The sequence below is a fragment of the Trachinotus anak genome, unplaced genomic scaffold (genome assembly GCF_046630095.1).
Source record: "Trachinotus anak isolate AG129_WGS33_773 ecotype Australia unplaced genomic scaffold, CSIRO_AGI_Tana_v1 ptg000001l, whole genome shotgun sequence".
Taxonomy (NCBI): Eukaryota; Metazoa; Chordata; class Actinopteri; order Carangiformes; family Carangidae; genus Trachinotus; species Trachinotus anak.
The window spans coordinates 23,350,971-23,368,513 of NW_027273852.1; the positions used below are offsets into that span (position 1 = coordinate 23,350,971).

Genomic DNA, 17,543 nt, shown 5'->3' on the forward strand with positions numbered 1-17,543 from the left:
GTCACATGACACCCCCCCGCCCCCGCCCCCGCCCGCTGAGGACACAGCTCGGTGTTCAGGCTCCGTTGCAGGTCGGTCTGACGAGGCTGTGTGAACCGATGTGACAGCGGTTACCTCGGCTGCTAAACAGCGTCACTGAATCAGAAACACGGCCGGAAACATGCGCTGGTTTGAGGGATCCATTCCTGAAGCCATCAGCTCGGCTAAAGAGCGGAGCTTCGTTTTTGTCGTCGTCATTACAGGTAACGCTATGTGTGTGTACGTTAGCTAGCGTGCTAACATTAGCCTGCATAGGTAACAAGTGATAGGGTGCTAGCCAGCTAGCCGTGGTAGCTGTCTTACTTAGCCATTAGCCAGCTAGCATAGCCAACCAGCTGTCAAAAGAAACAAGACGTATTTACGTAACGTAATTACACTGGAATTCAGAAACTAGTTACGTGGACATGAAGCTAGCTGGAACCGCTGGTGCCGGTGAAGTGACAAGCAAAGAGTCTGATCAGATTAACGTAACGCTCCAGAGATCACCTGCTAACGTCAGGCCGAACAGTCCAGTCATGACTGAGAGAACCCCGGGTGCAGTCGGTTCACACTGGGGGCGACAGGTTAGCCAGGTAACTTGGGTCTGGTTGTGTCACGAAAGACATCGTGGCGCTGTTAGCTGCTCCACCATGATGTGACAGGATGGTTGATGTGTGGACGCTGAACTGTCATCACTCTGTTCTCAGGGGAGGACGAGCAGTCCGCACAGCTGATGTCGAGCTGGGAGGACGACCGGGTCTCAGAGGCAGCGCTGAACTGCTGTGTGGCCATCAGAGTCGATGCCAAGAGGTACTGATGAATCCAGTTACACAGTCTTGTACTATTGTGTAGCTGCAGATGAGGTCACTGTGTTCAGGAGGCTTTCATAAAGCAGCTCTCGCCAGTCTCTCATGAGTCAAACATGATGTGTGTCAGCTCTAAACCAGAGAACAGTCTGATACAGAGACAAACAGCAGCCTCACGGCCGGACACTGGACCGTCTACAGCACAGTCTGCTCTGAATGAATAACGTCACACCAGTGAAACGGTGTTGGGTCCAGCTCTGGTACAGCAGGTCCTTCAGTGAATGATATGGTAGAAATACTACACCTCACCTGAAACTGCCCCTGCTGATGTCATAACCCAGGTTTAGTCTCAACATTGATAGGAGCAAAACGACCCCCACCCTTCTAAAACAGAGGACTTTTAATGTGTGATATAAGATCTGTGTTTACATCTGAATAAAACTGTACACAGTGTTTAGGTGTCAAGCTCACTGAGATCAACAGGTGAATGTAAGAACAGTGTTTAGGTGTCAAACTCACTGAAATCATGTTGGACAGCAAAGTTCAAATGTTCAGCTCAGTGCTGTCAGACAAAGACAAACAGTGTTTGACCAGTTGAAGCTAAAACACAATGATCCTGAGGTGAAACGATATATCTCCTTCCATCTGATCTCAGAACATTATTCTGTCCCATAAAGGATCATCCATCATGTCATTTACTGCCCTCTGGTGGTGGCAGTAGGGTATTCAGAATCAGAATCAGAATCAGAATCAGAATCAGAATCAGTTTTATTGCCAAGTATGCTTTCACATACAAGGAATTTTTTCTGGTGATTGGTGCAATTGATCAGCAACAGTGGGGCTCTCTAGCCTTGTTGATGAGGCTAATAGCAGATGGGAAGAAGCTATTTTTGTGGCGAGAGGTTTTGGTCCTGAAGGACCGCAGCCTCCTGCCAGAGGGGAGTGTCTCAAAGAGTTTGTGTCCAGGGTGGGAGGAGTCAGCTACAATCTTCCCTGCACGCCTCAGAGCCCTTGAGGCGTACAGGTCCTGGAGGGACGGAAGATTGCAGCCAATCACCTTCTGAGCAGAGTGGATGATACGCTGCAGTCTGTTATTGTCCCTCTCCGTGGCAGCAGCGTACCAGATGGTGATGGAGGAGGTGAGGATGGACTCAATGATGGAGGTGTAGAAGTTCACCATCATAGTCCTTGGCAGGTTGAACTTCTTCAATTGCCTCAGGAAATACATCCTCTGCTGAGCTTTTTTGATGAGGGAGCTGATGTTTAGCTCCCATTTGAGATCCTGTGTGATGGTGGTTCCCAAGAAGCGAAAATGCTCCACGGTAGCCACGGGGGAGTCACACAGGGAGATGGGGGTGGGTGGGGCTGGGCTCTTCCTGAAGTCCACTATCATTTCCACTGTCTTCAGAGCGTTTAGCTCTAGGTTGTTCTGCCTGCACCAGGTCACCAGACGCTCAGTCTCCCACCTGTAGGCAGACTCATCGCCATCAGAGATGAGTCCAATGAGAGTGGTGTCGTCTGCAAACTTCAGGAGCTTGACAGACTGATGGCTGGAGGTGCAGGTGTTAGTGTACAGGGAGAAGAGCAGAGGAGAAAGAACGCAGCCTTGCGGGGATCCAGTGCTGATGGTCTGGGAGTCAGACACGTGCTTTCCTAGCTTCACGTGCTGCCTCCTGTCAGACAGGAAGTCGGTGATCCACCTGCAGGTGGAGTCAGGCACGCTCAGCTGGGAGAGCTTGTCCTGCAGCAGAGCCGGGATGATGGTGTTGAAGGCAGAGCTAAAGTCCACAAACAGGATCCTGGCATAGGTCCCTGAGGAGTCCAGGTGCTGGAGGATGAAGTGGAGAGCCATGTTGACGGCGTCGTCTACAGACCTGTTGGCTCTGTAGGCGAACTGCAGGGGGTCCAGGAGTGGGTCAGTGATGGATTTGAGATGGGACAGGACAAGACGCTCAAATGATTTCATGACCACAGAGGTCAGGGCAATGGGTCTATAGTCATTTAGTCCTGTGGGCCTTGGTTTTTTGGGGACAGGGATGATGGTGGAGGATTTGAAGCAGGCTGGCACGTGGCAGATCTCCAGTGAGGTGTTGAAGATGTCTGTGAACACTGGAGACAGCTGATCAGCACAGTGCTTCAGGGATGATGGAGAGACAGAGTCAGGACCGGCTGCTTTGCGGGGGTTCTGCTTCTTAAAAAGCCTGTTGACATCTCTCTCCAGGATAGATATTGTATATATATATATTGTCTCTGAAGAGAGTTTGTCTTCCAGCTGCTGTACTTTTAGCTTCTGTTATTTTCATGGGTGTGACAGTGTCCTTCTGACAAAGTGTGGTGCTTCAAGTGGAGAGGATGCAGCTGTTCTGAGATCAGTTATGATACTGCAGCGTTATACACAGACGTGTGTGGAAACTAAAGCTGCATCAAGTGTTCAGAGGCAGCAGGAGAAAATAAACGATCTAACAACTCTTGGGGGGGGCAGAGAGAGAGAGAGAGAGATATGATGTGACTGGAGTGGAGAGTTAACTAGTTAGTAGTTACATGTACAGTAGGTGCACACAAGTCCAAGCCTCTGTAGTGACTGTTAAAGTAACCATGAGCACAAAGGTCAGAGGCCATGGTGGATGTAGGGCGTAAAGTGATTTTTGGGACATCACAATCAGAGGGAGTGATGCCTAAATCGGTTGTCATGGAGACGTACTCTCTGGGAGCAGATGCACTATGACTTCAGTGTGAGTGAAACTCCTCCTGTTGTCCCAAACAGCTGAATGAAATCTGACATGAGAGCTGAGGTGTCTCATCACACTGAATTTATCTTAACGAGGTGATCGTTTAGACCATCGCTCATCAGGAGACATGATGTGGGACTCAGCAGGAGCAGCATGTACTAGTCTGTTGGGGGACGCTGGTGCAGTGGATATTGGTCTGAAGTGTATTCAGTGTACAGAGTCCTGGATCCCTGCAGGGTCTGTTGAAATACAACAACCCAAATACTCAGGGTCAGAGTCAGTAGATGGACTCACCTGATGTAAGGAGTCTTTATGGATTTAGTTTGTGTCATGTCAGGAACTTTATGATCTAACTACACAAGGTGTGGATCAGATCGTTCTGTATGACACAGTCAGTTAACTTACTGTTTTCTGTTGGGTAAATACATGTGATAAATATTAATCTGTCATCTATGAGTCATTCACAGTCAAATGTATGTGAACTTTTGCCACATCTCTCTGTTTGACTTGTAGGAAACGGGTGAAACTTCACTAATATGTATGATGGTAAAACACTAAATGAAGATTCTTAATTGTGCAGACAAATTCAGTGTTTCCCACAGACCAGGTAGCAATTTGTGGTGCTCCACTGACACCGTTGGGGGAATGCACCAGTGATGCGCTGGTTGATTTTCCCGTGCACTGCTGGCATATGCGCGCTTGTCTGTCTGTGTGTGTGTGCGTGTGTGCGTGTGTGCGTGTGCATGTGCATGTGCCTGTGTCTGTGTGTGTCCGTATGTGTCCGAGAATGACAGAGACAGAGCGTATGCGGAGATGAATGAACGGAACGATATTACGTTGAGAGTATAGACTAGAGGGAAAACAACAACAACGGGAAAAAAAACCAAAACAAAACAGAATCATTCTGTGGCGGCTGGTCTCCATTCTGTGGCGGTGCGCCACAGAATGGTCTATGTATGGGAAACACTGAAATTTAAAAACCATAGAGGAGCCTCTCCTTGTGACTGAGGCTGTACTGCCCTGTGTGTTCTTCATATTTGTTCTTTCAAAATTCTTCAAATATTCTTACATGTTTATTCCCAACAGCTGGCTTCTCCACCTGATCAGACCAGCAGCCTGTTTTGTGCAGTCAGTGTGATGTGTGTTTTATGTTGTACATTTTAAACAACATGTGTGTTGATGTGATGTGATGCTGTGTCGTTCTCTCCACAGTGAGACGTGTGTGCAGTTCTCCCAGATCTGTATCTTTTTGGTTGCTCTGAATGTTGACCACTTGCTCTTGTTTGGACTAATGTGGGGCCTTAACAGAAAGTTAGTGAGGAAGTTATTGATTATTTATTGATCTCTGAGGAAAGCTGTTTCTTGCACTGCTCATTACATTGGTGCTGCTTCACTAAGCCAATAGATAAGGTTAAACCCAAACTGACATCACAGACTAGTTTATCATAGGGACCAGAGCAGTCCATGTTTTAGACCATGAACCATGAAAAATGAATGTTTTTGTGTGTGTGTGTGTGTGTGTGTGTGTGTGTGTGTGTGTGTGTGTGTGTGAGAGAGAGACTGAGCAGGATTTCTTTAAAGGCACTTTACTGATTTGCACCAAACTTGGTGGAGACACTGGACATGGTCGAGGGAAGAACCCAGTACATTTTGGTGCTGGGTGGATCATTTTCCTTACTGTTGTGAGATAGAACATATTTCCTTGATTTCTCAGGAAATAATGTTGATGTAAAACATCAGACACATTTATGTTGTTGAGGTAGACAAGTTTGTACAGTGTGGTGCAGATCCAGGTAATGGATCTGGTGCTCTGTTAAACCAGACAGGTATGTGTTCTAGTTCTGCTCATGTAGATAGTCAGTCCTAGAAACCATCAGTTGCTGGGAGCTTGTTCCTTGACCCTTCCCCTGTGTGAAGATCCAGTGGTGTGCATACCCTCCAGCTTCTTCATTGGAGAGAATGGGATTCCTCTTGAGGTCATCGCTGGCAGTGTGTCTGCTGAAGACCTGATGAAGAGAATCAACAGGGTGAAGCAGGTAGGGCCACCACAGTGGGACTGTACACAGTTTAAATTACCACTGTTTGTTTTTTATCTAATGATGCACTCCAACATTCATGTTCCTCTCAGGATGGATCAGAGACCTTCACAGCCTCCACTTTGTGTCTGATAAAGTATCAAATAGCAATTGTTAGCACATGTTAGAACATGGGAAACATTACATCTGCTTAGCATCTGCATGTTAGCATTGTCATTGTGTGCATGTTGGCATTGAGCTCACAGCATCGCCTCAGAGCTGCTAGTGTGTCACATGAGTGTCACTTTGTGTTGTACATCAGCTCTTTCTTTCTGACTGGGACACAGCTCTGTGGTGTCAGAGTCCACTGTGAAGGTTTCAGGAGCAGAGCATCTTCAGCAGCAACATCTCTGACACACTGACAGTCTCCAGCAGCTCATCTACAGTTGATGGAACAGACACATTTAACTGTTGTGATCATAACAACCTATAGTTACTTTTGGCTCTGTGGTCACTCATTATAAATGTCACTAAAGTCAACGTCACAGCACAGATGCGGTCGTTACCCTGGACTTTACTTACTTTGTCAGTATCATGACAATAATACACAAACAATAATGATTTTATAGCCAGCTGTGTAGACTGACTATAATAGAATCAGTAGAAGTCCGTCAGTTTCTTAACATGATGATTTACTGTCTCCATGTGCTTAAATGCATCTTGCCACATCACAGTGTTAATTCCTGAGGATGTACACAACCAACTCGACAAAGGAACATAGGACGTGTAGGGCAGCCAACCTGTCTGGCAACACCTGAGCCCATGTCACTGAATCTACAGGTGTTCTTCCTGGTCATGGGCTTCCCTGTTTTCTTACAGATGCATGCTCAGCAGATCAGAGGTGTGACAGTGTCACCAGAGACAAGTCCTCCTGAGGTGACCAGCCCACATAACAGCACACCCACAGAACCTTCTCCAGCCTCGGCTACAGCCTCAGTTCTAGCTGTGCCTGTGAGGTCATCGGCAGAGGCCACAGAGCCTGCAGCAGTAAAAGGTGAGGCACCAGGCACCTTGACTACCTTGAGTAGCACTAGTTTTCCAAAGTGATTTGGTGCAAACAGTTTTTGTCACATCATCAAGGGGCATTAACAGTGGCTCCACAACAGTTTCCTCAAAAGTGGGCGGGGCCTGTATTTACCTACAGAAGGTAGCAGGTCTTTATTTTTAACTCCCTCTGTTTGACATGTAGAACTGGTTACAGCTGGACTTTAGTACGAAGCCTTGTTCTCATCTGTCGTATTGAAGTTACTGCATTATGCGGTAATACAAACTCTCTCTCTCTCTCTCTCTCTCTCTCTCTCTCTCTCTCTCTCTCTCTCTCTCTCTCTCTCTCTCTCTCTCTCTCTCTCTCTCTCTCCCTCTCCCTCTCCCTCCCTCTTTCTCTCCCTCTCTCTCTCGGTCTCTCTCTCTCTCTCTCTGTGTTGCCCCCCCCCCTTCAGTAACAATGATTTGTGTAATCACAGTAGTTTATTTGCTGTAATGGAGGCGGGGCTCAGTGTGTTGGAACTCCTCCTCTTCCTGCAGCTTCAGAGCAGCAGGAGACCAGAGCGGCTCAGTAACAAGAGGTGTAGACCTGAGCCCCCAGTTCATAGCCATACACAGTCCAGACCTGAACCAGGTTTATTCTCAGTCCTTCTGTCTTTCAAACTGTGAAATGTAGGAGAAATTAGTTTTGCAGTTAAACCTTCTGAAACAGTTGACTGTAAAGTCTACTGCTGCTGATGTCAGTGCTAGCCTTTAACCTTTTCATTGAGTTCCTCAGCAGGTTGTGATGAGGGAGAGCAGGCAGTGTTGAAGGGGCTCAGTGAGGTGATGATGATGTTGATGACCTGACTGCAGTAGATGAAAGTTAACCCATAGCTTCCCCTGTGTGTTCCTGTTGTCTGCAGCGTCTCTTTCAGACCCAGCAGATGATGGAGAACTGTCAGCTGCTCAGGGCTCTCAGAGTGAAGAAAACCTGGATGCTAAGGTGGAGAGGTATAAGCACACATACGTGTTGTAGACGTGTCCTGTGTTGAGCTGCAAGTCACATGACAGCCAAAGGCAAAACAACACTTAAACACACCTGGGGCCACAAAACAGTCGACTGATTAGTTTAAGAACTGGACTGATGTCAAGTCCCAAACATTAGAAAGACCCTTCATCATACTGGAGCTCAGTTTGAATCCAAGTCTAATTACAGCCGGGAACGAGTTTACCCACATACAACCTGACCTCATATCAGCAGACCAACAGGCCTCGTCTCACAGGGTGCCTCAGTGTACCATCGACATGTGTCAACAACAACTGTGTGACATGAGCCTCTCAGAGGTGAGAGTCACCTGCTCATTAGCTCATCTAATTAAAACCTTCATCGGCCAATCACATCTAATCAGACATTCACTCGACTAATCAGCCAGCTGTCCAGAGTCTCTTTCTTACTGTAGTTAGGACAGATCAGCGGTGATGTATTACAGTTACATTTATCATCGCCATGGTAACCTCATGGGATGTTGTACCTTTATCTGTCAGGTTAACCAAGAAACTGGAGGAGAGACGAGAGCAAAGGAAGAAAGGAGAGGAGGAGGTAAGGACACAATGCCTCCACATTCAAGGGGATGCACCCCATTGTGTGATCAGTGTGTGCTGCACTCACCTTGTGTGTGTGTGTGTGTGTGTGGATTGAACATCATCATGTGGCAGCTGGTCAAAGAGTGAAAGTGAGGACATGTTTCAATCCCTCTGTGGCTCAGTCCTGTGATGAACTGTTTCCCTCCCTTTAGAACATGTGGTCACATGAACACAGTGAAATGTAGCAGCTGTAATTCAGTGGCAACAGAGGGTGCTGTTGCTGCTGTGTCTAATGTGTGTATAGTCCCTCATCGCTGTGCTGACCTCACTGTGTGTGCTGCCTTTGATTCAGAATGAGATCAGAAAGGAAATGGAGCGGAGGAAGATGGGGAAGGACATGCTGGACTTTAAAAGGAAACAGGAAGAAGATAAGACCAAACGCCTCCTGGAGGAGAGGAACAGAGAGAAGGCAGAGGAAAGGGCTGCCAGGGAGCGGGTCAAACAGCAGATTGCCATGGTAACCTTATCTGTCTCTTTAAATGTGGAGCAAATGAAAACAGTGTCCAGCTGCTAAATGATCTGTAATATGTATCATTCCAGTTTCAGCAGGGTTTCAGAACTCACACCTAAATATATTTTAGGTACCTCACTGAGAAGACTGGTGATTATCAAATTAGAGCTGGTGGCAGACACAAAGAAAGAGAACTCTAATAAAGGCAGAACCATAATAAAGACAGAACCCTAATAAAGACAGAACACTGATTAAGACAAAACCATAACAAAGGTAGAACCCTATTTAAGGCAAAACCATAAGAAAAGCAGAACACTGATCAAGAAGGAACCATAATGAAGGCAGAACACTGATAAAGAACGAACCATAATGAAGGCAGAACCCTAATAAAGGAAGAACCATAAAAGCAGAACACTAATAAAGACAGAACCATAACAAAGGTAGAATCCTAATAAAGACATAACATAGCAAAGGCAGAACCCTAATAAAGACAGAACCCCAATTAAGACAGAACCATAACAAAGCCAGGACACTGATAAAGACTGAACCATAACAAAGGCAGAATACTCATAAAGAAGGAACCTTAACAAAGGCAGAACCCTAATAAAGACAGAACCGTAATAAAGGCAGAACTATAACAAAAGCAGTCTTAAGTTCTGTCATTATCAGGTTTCTGCCTTAGTTATGGTTCTGTCTTTATCAATTTTCTGCTTTTGTTATGGTTCTGCCTTTATTATGGTTCTGTTTTTGTTATGGTTTCGACTTCATCAGTGTTCTAGTGTTCCTAACCCTAACCATAATAAAGACAGAACACTGATAAAGAAAGAACCATAAGAAAGGCAGAACACTGATAGAACCATAATAAAGGCGGAACCATAACAAACGTAGAACCCTATAAGGGCAGAACCATAATAAATGCAGAACCCTATAAGGGCAGAATCATAATAAATGTAGAACCCTAATAGGGTCAGAACCATAACAAAGGCAGAACCTTAATAAAGGTAGAACACTGATAAAGACAGAACCAAAACAAAGGCAGAACCCTAATAAAGACAGAACCATAACAAAGACAGAAATGTAATGAAGGCAGAACCACAACAAAAGCAGAACACTGATAAAGACAGAACCATAACAAAGGTAGAACCCTAATAAAGAATTGACCATAGCAAAGGAAGAACTCTAATAAAGACAGAACCATAACAAAGGTAGAACCCTAATAAAGACATACCATAACAAAGGCACAACCCTGATAAAGACAGAACCTTAACAAAGACAGAACACTGATAAAGACAGAACCATAACAAAGGTAGAATACTGATAAAGAAGGAAGCCTAACAAAGGCAGAACCCTAATAAATACAGAATCTTAACAAAGACAGAGCACTGGTAAAGACAGAACCATAACAAAGGCAGAACACTGGTAAAGACAGAACCATAACAAAGGCAGAATACTGGTAAAGACAGAACCATAACAAAGGCAGAATACTGGTAAAGACAGAACCATAACAAAGGCAGAACACTGGTAAAGACAGAACCATAACAAAGGCAGAACACTGGTAAAGACAGAACCATAACAAAGGCAGAATACTGGTAAAGACAGAACCATAACAAAGGCAGAACCCTTCTCCCCTGAAACAAGTCTTTGTCCTGCAGGACCGAGCTGACAGAGCAGTCCGCTATGCCAAAACGCAGGAGGAGGAGAAGGCTGCCAAGGATGCCCTACTGCAGGCCAGACAGGCAGAGCAGGAGGCCAGGAGGGAGGCACTGGTCAGGGAGAGGAGGTAAGGGTCCCTGGAGACAAGGAGGAGTCAGATTTAACCCAGGAAACGTGTGGCACCCCTTTACAGATGAAATGGTCAAAGTCCAAATACTGAAAGAGGGTCAAGTAGAAGAAATGGAAGAACTGAGAGAAGTTTAAGTTAGAGGCAGGTGAGTTGTCATTTCATGAGTAAGTCATTGACTCAGAGGAATAAAGCAGAATGTGTGAGACTGAACTTTTACCAAAGCTTCAATTAAAACTGCAGTGTGTGCATTAAAGTATGTGACATCCCACAGGAACATTGTTGTAGATGCCTCTATGTCTAGTGATACTGACACTGCTTATAATTTGTGAACACTCATTCATTTGAAGGGACTAAAATCCCCCAAACATGAGGAATATTTACAAAAATCTAATTAGGAATGCATAAATATTTTGAAAATGAGCAAGTTTGAGTGAAGTTTCACTGTGAAAGTATGTTAAGTAGTGAAAAACAACACTGATCCATTCATGAAGCAGGCGCTAACATTTTGTGTGAGTGCGAGCAGGTTTCAGGTTTGACGAAGCTGAGTCACTTCAGGTGATTTAATTCTGTTTGAAGGAGTGAGCACAAAGGTGGTTCTTCATTACACTGTATGCTGTAGCAAGATTTATGATGACTGGACAAATGCTTAAGGAGTCATGGCTTATGGTGCTGACGAGTATTCACTAATCCCCGCCCTTTGTGAAGATTTTAGATTTTTGACCCCTACAGAAAAATAATAACAACCCCTACAGAAAAATAATAATGACCAATAATGACCCCCACAGAAAAATAATAACGACCAATAATAACAACCCCTACAGAAAATGATAACGTCCAATAACGACTCCTACAGAAAAATAATAACGACCAATAATAACAACCCCTACAGAAAAATAATAACAACCCCTACAGAAAATGATAATGTCCAATAACGACTCCCACAGAAAAATAATACTGACCAATAATAACAGCCCCTACAGAAATCCCCCCCCCTCCAGGATCAGAACATCATTAACAACGTAGATACTGGTGCATTTCATTTAAATATTAGAATGTATGCTAAAGCTGCTGTTTCTGTTTCTGTTTCTGTTTCTGTTTCTCTGTGTGTGTGTGTGTGTGTGTGTGTGTGTGTGTGTGTGTGTGTGTGTGTGTGTGTGTGTGTGTGTGTGTGTGTGTGTCATCAGCACCATAGCGAGGATACAGTTCCGCCTCCCAGACGGCTCGTCTTTCACCAACCAGTTCCCGTCACAGAGCAGACTGCAGGAGGCTCGTTTCTTCGCTGTTCAGGTCTGTCACCTCCACACATCTCTCCTCCTCTTGCTTCTCACACAAGGCCTCCATTCACTATCAGCTGACATGAAGTTAGATGAAAACACAGAACATCTGCTGATGGCACTACTCTGTCACTTTCAGCCATGTAGGACGATGTTGGTGCTCTGAAGCTCCTGCAGAGTCTCATGACTGTAGGCTACCATCTGGAAACCAGGTTCTGGTCTGTGGTGACTGGTTTGATTAGCTCAAAAGTCACCAGAGTTTATAAATCAATAATCTGATATGATCAGATTACGAGCAGCTGTCTGAGGACTGGCAAACATGACGAGTCACTGAACTTCAAACAAACATGACGAGTCACTGAGTTTCAACTTAACACAACGACTCACTGAGCTTCAAACAAATGTCATGAGTCACTGATGTTCAAACAAATACGAGTCAATGATCTTCCAACAAACACGAGTCACTGAGCTTCAAACAAACACGAGTCACTGAGCTTCAAACAAACACGAGTCACTGAGCTTCAAACAAACGTCCTGAGTCACTGAGCTTCAAACAAACACGAGTCACTGAGCTTCAAACAAACGTCCTGAGTCACTGAGCTTCAAACGTCCTGAGTCACTGAGCTTCAAACGTCCTGAGTCACTGAGCTTCAAACGTCCTGAGTCACTGAGCTTCAAATGTCCTGAGTCACTGAGCTTCAAACAAACATGACGAGTCACTGATTTTCAACCAAACACAATGGGTCACTGAGCTTCAAACAACGTGATGAGTCACCAAGCTTCAACCAAACGTGACGAGTCACTGAGCTTCAAACAAACATGATGAAGCTGTGAAGAACATCAGTTTGATATTGATTATTGCTAACGTCAGTTCAGTTGCATTTATCTCAGGGCTCTGTTCACACAGAGCAGGTCTACACTGCCTGTTTACCATATTACAGTGACAGTCCACCATGAACAAACACCTGGTGACAGTGTAGTAACCGCTAGAAACCTGGAACCAGAATTACAGTGGGTTTACCTAGACTTGCTGAGTGTCATAGATGCATCTGTTGCTGTCATGTGTCTGGTCTTAAGAGAGCCGTTTTCTGATGATTATGAAGTGATGGTTGACATGTGTGTGACCCTGTGAGTCCCTTCATGTAGAACCACTGTTAAAGGTTCTGTGCTGGTCCTGTCTCAGGAAGTGGGAAACCGCTACGGGAACTTCTCCTTGGCGACCATGTTCCCTCGGCGAGAGTTCACCAGTGAAGACCTGGACAAGACTCTGCTGGAGCTAGAACTGGCTCCCAGTGCTTCCATTGTGCTTTTGCCGGTGAGTAGACCAGAGTCCAGTCCACCTTGCATGTGTTCAATCAGTCGATCAATCAAACTTTATTTGCATAGCACTTTTCATACAGGTTAGTGCAGTTCAAAGTGCTTCACGTGTTGTACCTGAAAACACATAGACCTGTATGGTGAGCTGCCCACACCTGCTCCTCTGATCCACTGTCCAGAGCTGGATCAGAACAAGGTTAGCTTAGCTTAGCTTAGCATAGAGGAACAGGAGTGTGTACATGTTGACGTGTTCCTGACATGAGTGTCACTGGCTCTGTTCTCCCTCCCAGCGCTCAGGCAGACCTGCTAACACAGTGGTCCAGTCCTCAGGGGGGGGCATTTGGGCCCTTCTGGGCACGCTCCTCTACCCCCTGCTGGCTGTGTGGAGGTTCCTCAGCTCCTTCCTGTTTCCAGCCCCACCCCCTCCTGGAGCAGCATCCCCAGCCCCCACCCAGCAGTCCAGCTCCTCCTCCTCAGCTTCAGACAAGACAAAGAGGTACACTACAACAGCACAACAACACAACACAGGGAGGGATGTCACACATACATAACCATCCAAACTACAACAGCAACACAACACAGGTCTGAACTGGTCCGAACTGGTCTGTGATAAAAGTAAAGATGGAGTCTTTTTGGGGTTTTATTTTTGTCGTTACTGGTCAACTCTCTTTGTATCACCGAGCCAGTCCAGTCAAGACCAGAAGTCACATGGACTGTCAGGGCCAACAGAAGCCAGTTTACATACACAGTATGTAACTTGTGTGTGACAGGAGCATAAAACATGTTTAGAGCCAGAGAACACACCTGCTCAGGTGGATCCAGAGGGGCCGTGCTGCAGTCTCTGGTGTGGTCAGTAGCTTATATTGGCTGTACAGTTCAGATTGATGTTGTAGTGTGATGGCATTGATCAGGTCCACCTGTAGACCTCTGGACCGGGTCCAGACTGTGTGTATATACTGTGTTAACTGTGTTAACTGTGTGTGTGTGTCCTCAGAGAAACACTCTCTAAGAGCTCTGTGGAGAAGCGACCCAAACACTTCAAGAAGGAGGGTAAGATCTGCCGGCTGAGGACTCAGGAGGACAGTGAGGATGACAACAACACCTGGAACGGGAACTCCACCCAGCAGATGTAGCGCCATCCCCCCCCCCCCCCAACTTCCTCCCTCCCTCGCTCTCCTGCTGTGAATTAGTTCTGATCAGTTGAAGGTTTCTGCTGCACTTAGCGCTGATCTTTAGTTTCCTCTGTGTTACTGTGCTCCAGGCCTCCAGACCAGTCCAGTCCAGTCCTCATCATCAGGACTGGAGCTGAGTGTGAGACCGCATCCTGACCTGGGCTCAGATTACAGCATGGTGACACTCACCAGCATCCTCACTGTGGGCCAGCACTCAGAGATATGTCAGACACATCATCATCTTTCTGGTCAGACACCAGGCTCAGTGAAGATGCTGTAATCTGAGCCCAGTGCCACATGATGTCACAGACTCACTGCGTTTTAGAAAATACTTCCGAGACATGATTGCCTGATGACCAGTGACTCACCTGGACTCTGATCTGACAGCAGAATGAAGACGTTTGACGTCTGAGATGTATAAAATATTTCATCAGCTTGCAGCCACTGGCAGAGGATTGTACACACACCACGAGGGTGTGTGTATACTAGATGGTGTGCGTGCGCACACGCACACCATGGTGTGTGTGCCTGCTGTAGGTCTCCTCTTCAACAATGAAAATTAAAGCAGCCTGTTTTTCAGAAACCTGAGTGTGTGTTGGTCATTCGTTTGTTCACCTCCGTCACACACAGTGGACACACACACACTTCTTATTTTGAGATAAAGGCAACATGATCATATAACACAGCCATGTTCCCTCCCCCTGTCACAGTCTGTCATGAAGTTGGCTCCAGTTGTCACATCCACACTGTTTCATCAGGTTCAGTCATAGTCATGTTTCTGATTCCAGTCGTCATGGTATCACAAACATGTGCAGGTACTTTATTGTGAAAACGACAGGATGTAACTTGTCACTGTTTAAAGGGTCACCCTGATCCTCCTTCACTGAGCAGCACTTTGGAGGTTTGTAGAACCAGCTGATCCCGTCTGTCCAATCAGCAACAGTCACATCAAGATGAACAACAGGTTCCTTCATGTGTTCATGTGATCATTAATATGATACTGAACTAAACTGAATTATACTGAAGTGAACTCTTTTTTGGTATTTGGTACTGAGGGAGACAGAGCATTGTTTTTTTATTTACTTATTACAATATAACTTTTGAAAATGTATATGCTGTGTGGTTGACTTCATTTTGCCTTGACTTCATTAAGTTTTTCTGGTCCTGCTCTGTTATTACTGTTGTGTTTTGAGTTTGAATAATCAGGGTTTCATTGGCTGTGATGCGTGGAACTTTTGTAGGGTTGGTCTATGCCAATCTAAACCGCTACATAAGTAAATGGCACCCAGGTATAAAGACATTTTTTTTTTAAAACTAAAAAATTGAATAATTTTGGAAAACTAAATACAACTTCATTAACTTCAATCAAAAGGAAACATAAAGGTGGCAAAAGGTGAAACCAAACTGAGGACTGAGCTGGGCTATTGTGCTTTATTATAAGTTGCAAAACAATTAACTAGAATGGCTTTGGCTGTGGAGCAAATCGTGGAGAGTTCCTCTTCGGACCACAAAACAGGACCTGAAACAGAGAGTACTGTGCTAAACCCTGAAATGTAAAAGGATCCTCAACAAATCTGTCACTCAGCAAAAACAAGTTATTCATGGATTTCTGTGGGGATCTGATGCCACCTCTGCTTGATTTGCCACAAGGTGGTGCTGCTACAACGTCTGAGTTCATGCATTCAGCACAGGAACCTCTGCATCTGAAAATTCTGATTAAATCTGTTCACTCTCTTTTCAGCCATATGAAGGAAATCAAACTTGGTTTATCTGGACTTTCAAAAGGTATGGTTGCATATTATGATGACAAAATGGGAAAGTGAAGGACAACAATGGACAAGCAATTCAACTACAATCTGAGGTCTGGAAGTGCTCGCAGCATCTGGAAGGGATGTTCATGGTTGTGTCCACCTCAGAGTTTGTGTGTGTCTTCACTGGCTGATGCATCAGTTTATATCTGTTCTGGTGGTGAGCACACAACACTCTCTCAGCAGCAATGGTTACAGTCCACCATGCATGCTGACCTGCCAAACACGGCACTGTCTTCACCAGATGTCTCTCCCATTGCAGGTGACGTGGGCCACAGGTTGATGGGGAACTGTCCGCTTAAACTGCAATTTGGATGGAAGTTGACCAAGGCCTACTCCTGTACTTAGAGATGTGCAAAGAGTTTCAGGCTCTCACTCCACTATCTGATGAGGGACTGATGGTGACCCTCAGGAATGTGCTGTATGGCACAACAAGGGATTGGTGGATTGGAACCTGTGTAAATACACATTCCTGGAAAAACTTCCAGTCCAAATTCCACTCTGCTTTTCTTTCAGAGGATTAGGAGGATGAGCTGGCTGAAAGAGTGCAGGCTCGAGTGCAAGGTGTGAATGAAGGTATCAGAGACTTTGTTTATATGTACTGTTCTCTGTGCTGCCACTGGAAACCTGACATCACAGAGGGCGCTGTCATGAAGCTCATCCTCAGGAACATCAGTCCCCGTATGGCCAGTCAGCTCAGACGTTGGGTGTCAACAGTGGAGGAGTTGGTCAGGTTGGGACAGCAGCTGGAGGATGGACTGAGCCAAACTCAATATGACCTGCGAAAAAAACAAGTAAATAAGCAGAAAGACAAGGAAGACTCATGTCAACCACCCTCTCAACCATCACACTCTGTGGGCGCCCCCCCACCAAGCACTTCCTCTCAACCACTCTGTTGGAGGTGTAAGGGCAACCAGCCACCTTATGCATGTCCAGCCTTTGGTTAGCAAATGAAGCAAAAGCCCCCTACCTGAGCACCGATGCAAGGCCAACTGTGATGATCAAGGAGTGGAGGAACAGGTCAACCCTTGGCAAGTGTTATTGGCCCAACAGAGACCCAGTCAACAGCACCTCTTCCCATCAATTCTGCTGCTACAAACTTTGGTCTTTACTTCCCTTGTAATTAGTGTTTTTAACAATCAGATTCTGCACACAACGTTATCCAGGTGACCACACTGACTTCCTGTAGATGCTTCTTGTACATCAGTGTTTGGAGTTCAGATAACCATCATCAGTATCTGCGGGTCTGAATCCAGATCAACTGCGTTTGAACTGAAGTGATGTTGATTCTAGTCACCATCTATACCTGTGTACAGACGATGGACCGGACCATGTCACCACCTGTAGAGATGACAGTGGTTATCCACACAACCACCAGATGTCAAAGACAGAAGTTTGTAGTCGTGGTGAAGAGAGGTAGTGGAGGTGGAGGTGCATCTTCTCTGGCCCCTGGGTCAGAGTTCACGCTAGGGCTGGGCAATGTGGTTAAAAAATGAAATC

The 17,543-nt window shown here is 45.7% G+C and overlaps 1 protein-coding gene across 1 annotated transcript; it reads left to right on the forward strand.

Annotated features, from left to right (window-relative positions):
- Positions 1-23: 23 nt before the first annotated feature.
- On the forward strand, positions 24-14,823 carry ubxn4 (UBX domain protein 4). The gene is made up of 13 exons (XM_071484664.1): positions 24-242; positions 726-828; positions 4,766-4,794; positions 5,471-5,589; positions 6,448-6,622; positions 7,518-7,605; positions 8,140-8,194; positions 8,531-8,695; positions 10,342-10,469; positions 11,657-11,759; positions 12,930-13,061; positions 13,354-13,559; positions 14,058-14,823. The coding sequence occupies exons 1-13, from the start codon at positions 161-163 to the stop codon at positions 14,194-14,196; spliced, it is 1,524 nt and encodes a 507-aa protein (XP_071340765.1). The 5' UTR covers positions 24-160; the 3' UTR covers positions 14,197-14,823.
- The last annotated feature ends 2,720 nt before the right edge of the window (positions 14,824-17,543 follow it).